The following is a 3,381-nucleotide window of genomic DNA, read 5'->3' on the forward strand; positions in this document are numbered from 1 at the left end:
AATAGGTAAGATAAGGTGGCATATTTGGATTGGGAAAATTCATCGCGGTTGAATGATAATCTTGGCTACTTTATAGGTATTCAAATATTTTGCCCTACGATCACTCCATAGTTCGATTGCAAGAGAACATTTTGGGCACACAATACGTGAATGCCAGTTTTATCCATGGGATCGATGATAATCTTACTGTGATTGCGGCGCAAGGACCCACCATTGAGACTGTACCACATTTTTTGCAAATGATTTGCGAAAACTCCATTCATTTTGTCATCATGTTGACCAACCCCAAGGAGAAAAACAGTCGAACGGGTAATATGGATTAAACATGGTTGGTGAAAATCTTGGTGTTAGAAAACAGGACGCAGGATAACACAATATCTCGAAGTTTTCTCTATTCATCTTGAAAATGTTGACCAGATTTGCCACTTATCACTGTTGTAGATATATCTCAGGTATGACCGATCTTTCTTATGCAGCTTTGCAACTCGTTGAACACCGACCTCTGAAAAGAGCTCTTGGCGTAGTGAAGGACTGGGGCATTGTAACCTTTATTTCGTTCGTCAAAAGCTGAGCATCATGCTCGTGAGGTGTAATAGATAATCTTAAGATATCACAGAGTTGAAATGATTTGGCAAAATTGAAACTAAATGTCAGCAATTAGAATTTTTTGCGGGTGGTAATTCCACACAATAATCAATTGGCGCAAGGATTTCTAGAACTTTACCAGATAGGTGAACGTGAAAGTTAACTACAAATGGTCCCTGAATTACAGTACTTTTTTGAGGTAGTTCTATAATAAATTATATTATGTTGCGAAACAAACTGCCAATTCTTGAGGGAAGGGAAAACTAAATTGAGCAAAAGTATATGGTTTTTAAAATTATTCATCGATGGTTAAAAATAAACAAATCTTCACTGATCAATCTGTTGAGAGATGATGATTGCAAAAGTTTTGATGAATTATATAGCATACCGTAAGGGACATTGGTATGATTCTACTTTCTACTTCTTCCAATCCTTACCAGTATTGGGAATGGAATTCCCAGCACTTCAAGAAGAAACACTGATTCCCTTTACCTAGTTTTATTTTCATACAATATTTGCTCGCCCAATCAGAGTTGGCGGGTCTGGCTAGCCTTTGAATATAGGGTTGATCAGGAGTTTTAGTCAAAAACTTGACCAAGTATGACTCAAGCCAGAGCCATATCAACCCTACATTCAAGGACTAGCTCGGTCTGCCAACTCAAATTCATTAGTAGACCAAATATCATATAAAGATTGAAAGGTAATAAATAGACGAATTATAACCTTTCATTTTAATAATACTGGGGATTACATTCCCTGTAGCGTTTAAAAAAAGCCCGTGAAAAACCAAACCAAAAAAAATTCCTTCTAGTTGATTAACACCTACATAGTCCTTTCCTCCTTCCTTCCTTTTTGGCTTGCTTCCTCTTTGAACTTCTTCCCTTACTTGCCTCTTTGGATTTTTATGGGTTACAAAATGGAGTAACCAAAATTAATGTTGCCAAAAGGTATTTTCACACCGAAAAATTCTGAACGATTTAGTAAACCATGACTATAATTTATTCGAGTCGCGTAAGTTGTCTGATCATAGTTCTTGAACGCACGAGTTTAAAAATACCAAAATTCGACTTCACCAAGAAAGGGTACGTACCATAAGTTTTGCAAGGGTTTAGGATTAAATACCTTTTAAGGCCTTAAAATCGATGATCATTTTTGCATTCATTCAGGGGAGACGTTGGAGAAGTGCGCCAAATATTGGTCCAGCGGAGGAGCTGAACAGACCAAGATGAAACACTTCAAGGTCTCAGCTCATGCCAAGAAGGAGATCGCACCTCATGTCGTTCAAAGGGAGTGCTTGATCAACGGACTAGATCGCAAGCATACCTTTACTCATATCCAATTTGAAGATTGGCCAGATTTTGGGGCTCCTGACAGCGCAGAGCTTTTGGTGGATTGCGCAAAAGAAATTCGTCAGCTGATTCCTCGAACGAGAAAATCGACCATGTTGGTGCATTGTTCGGCCGGAGTGGGCCGGACTGGTACTTTTGTGGGATTGTATAAGTTAATGAACGATATTGACGACCAAATGCCAACCCTGGATGTGTACAGCACAGTTCTAGCCATGCGAAGGGATCGCATGTGCATGGTTAGTACCTCAAGTGTCTCAAACTGTAATGCAAGGATAACTTTCAAGCACGATAGTTGAGATGAAAATCACTTTAGTGAATTGCGAAGATGAATGAAAAGATGTACTCGAGGACCCGGAAATCATAGGAATTTCTTAAGACCTTAAAAATCGAAAGAAATTAATATTCATATCTCAGCGTCAAACATATTTTCAGCTTTTTATTATACATTTCCTTCAGCCATTATTTTTCGGGATATGATAAAAAATACTATTTGAATTCAATCATTAAATATTGCTTTGCAAGGTGTCATGAAACGCCGTTCTCCAAATCCTCAATTGCAGGCTATCCAAGTTACATTACAATATGAAAAAGTTGCTTTGCCTAAAGCTGGCCACCCTGATATATCTAATCTGAATATTTTTGTCGTTGCAGGTTCAGCGAGAAGTCCAATACAAATATTTGTACGAATGCACTGAATGGTATTTGAGGCAGAAGGATGGATCTGGGGACCATTATGAACCCGACTACATATACACACAATAGCAAATATTTACTGGATTAGGTTATGTGACATCATCATTTGTTGAATGCATGGATAACTTTTACTTATAATAGAGATGCTTTCAGTTGAAACTTTCAGCAACTTTTCGTTTTAACCTTTCCAATCACGCTTTGTTTCTCTCTAACAGTCTCTAAAGAGTCTCTAAGAGTCTTGAAGTCTCTAACATCTAAAAACTTATTACTTTCTGTTTGATGTGAAAGGAGGAGTGTCAACAGAGTAAGCCGGTTTTAGAGGGTCGGCGGAGCCTTTGTCCGTGAATGCTTGATAGAGCAGTTTAATGTGGCGGACTTGTTTGGCGGACTGGTAATCAACACAGGTTTTGACCCACGCAGCAATATCCCTTGCCATGTAATGGGGTTGCGAGAAAGGGAATCAAAAAGTAGTGCCCGCTCTACTACAACTTGTGGAGAGTCAAAAGATTGATCTAACCGTTCTTGCCTAAAGTTGTGCCAGGGTTATGGATCAAATCCTTAACTCCTTAAGTGAGGAGGCTAAAGCTTGCCTAGAGCTTGTTCTCCATGGAAAGGATTGCGGAACTATAAACAAACGGTTTATTATAGAGGCTCTCCAGGCTTGGGTAATTGGTACTAAGCACCTTGTCTCGCCAAGAGACGATGACGTACTGTCAACGTCAGACATCATGACAAGTTCATCTCAGAACGCAAA

At 39.0% G+C, this 3,381-nt stretch overlaps 1 protein-coding gene across 1 annotated transcript; it reads left to right on the plus strand.

The window, feature by feature from the left end:
• The first annotated feature begins 74 nt into the window (after window positions 1–74).
• LOC131893042 (tyrosine-protein phosphatase non-receptor type 20-like) lies at window positions 75–2,792 on the plus strand. The gene is made up of 3 exons (XM_059242963.1): window positions 75–309; window positions 1,752–2,170; window positions 2,586–2,792. The coding sequence occupies exons 1-3, from the start codon at window positions 240–242 to the stop codon at window positions 2,694–2,696; spliced, it is 600 nt and encodes a 199-aa protein (XP_059098946.1). The 5' UTR covers window positions 75–239; the 3' UTR covers window positions 2,697–2,792.
• Window positions 2,793–3,381: the final 589 nt, after the last annotated feature.

The sequence above is a fragment of the Tigriopus californicus genome, chromosome 2, assembly GCF_007210705.1.
Source record: "Tigriopus californicus strain San Diego chromosome 2, Tcal_SD_v2.1, whole genome shotgun sequence".
Taxonomy (NCBI): domain Eukaryota; kingdom Metazoa; phylum Arthropoda; class Copepoda; order Harpacticoida; family Harpacticidae; genus Tigriopus; species Tigriopus californicus.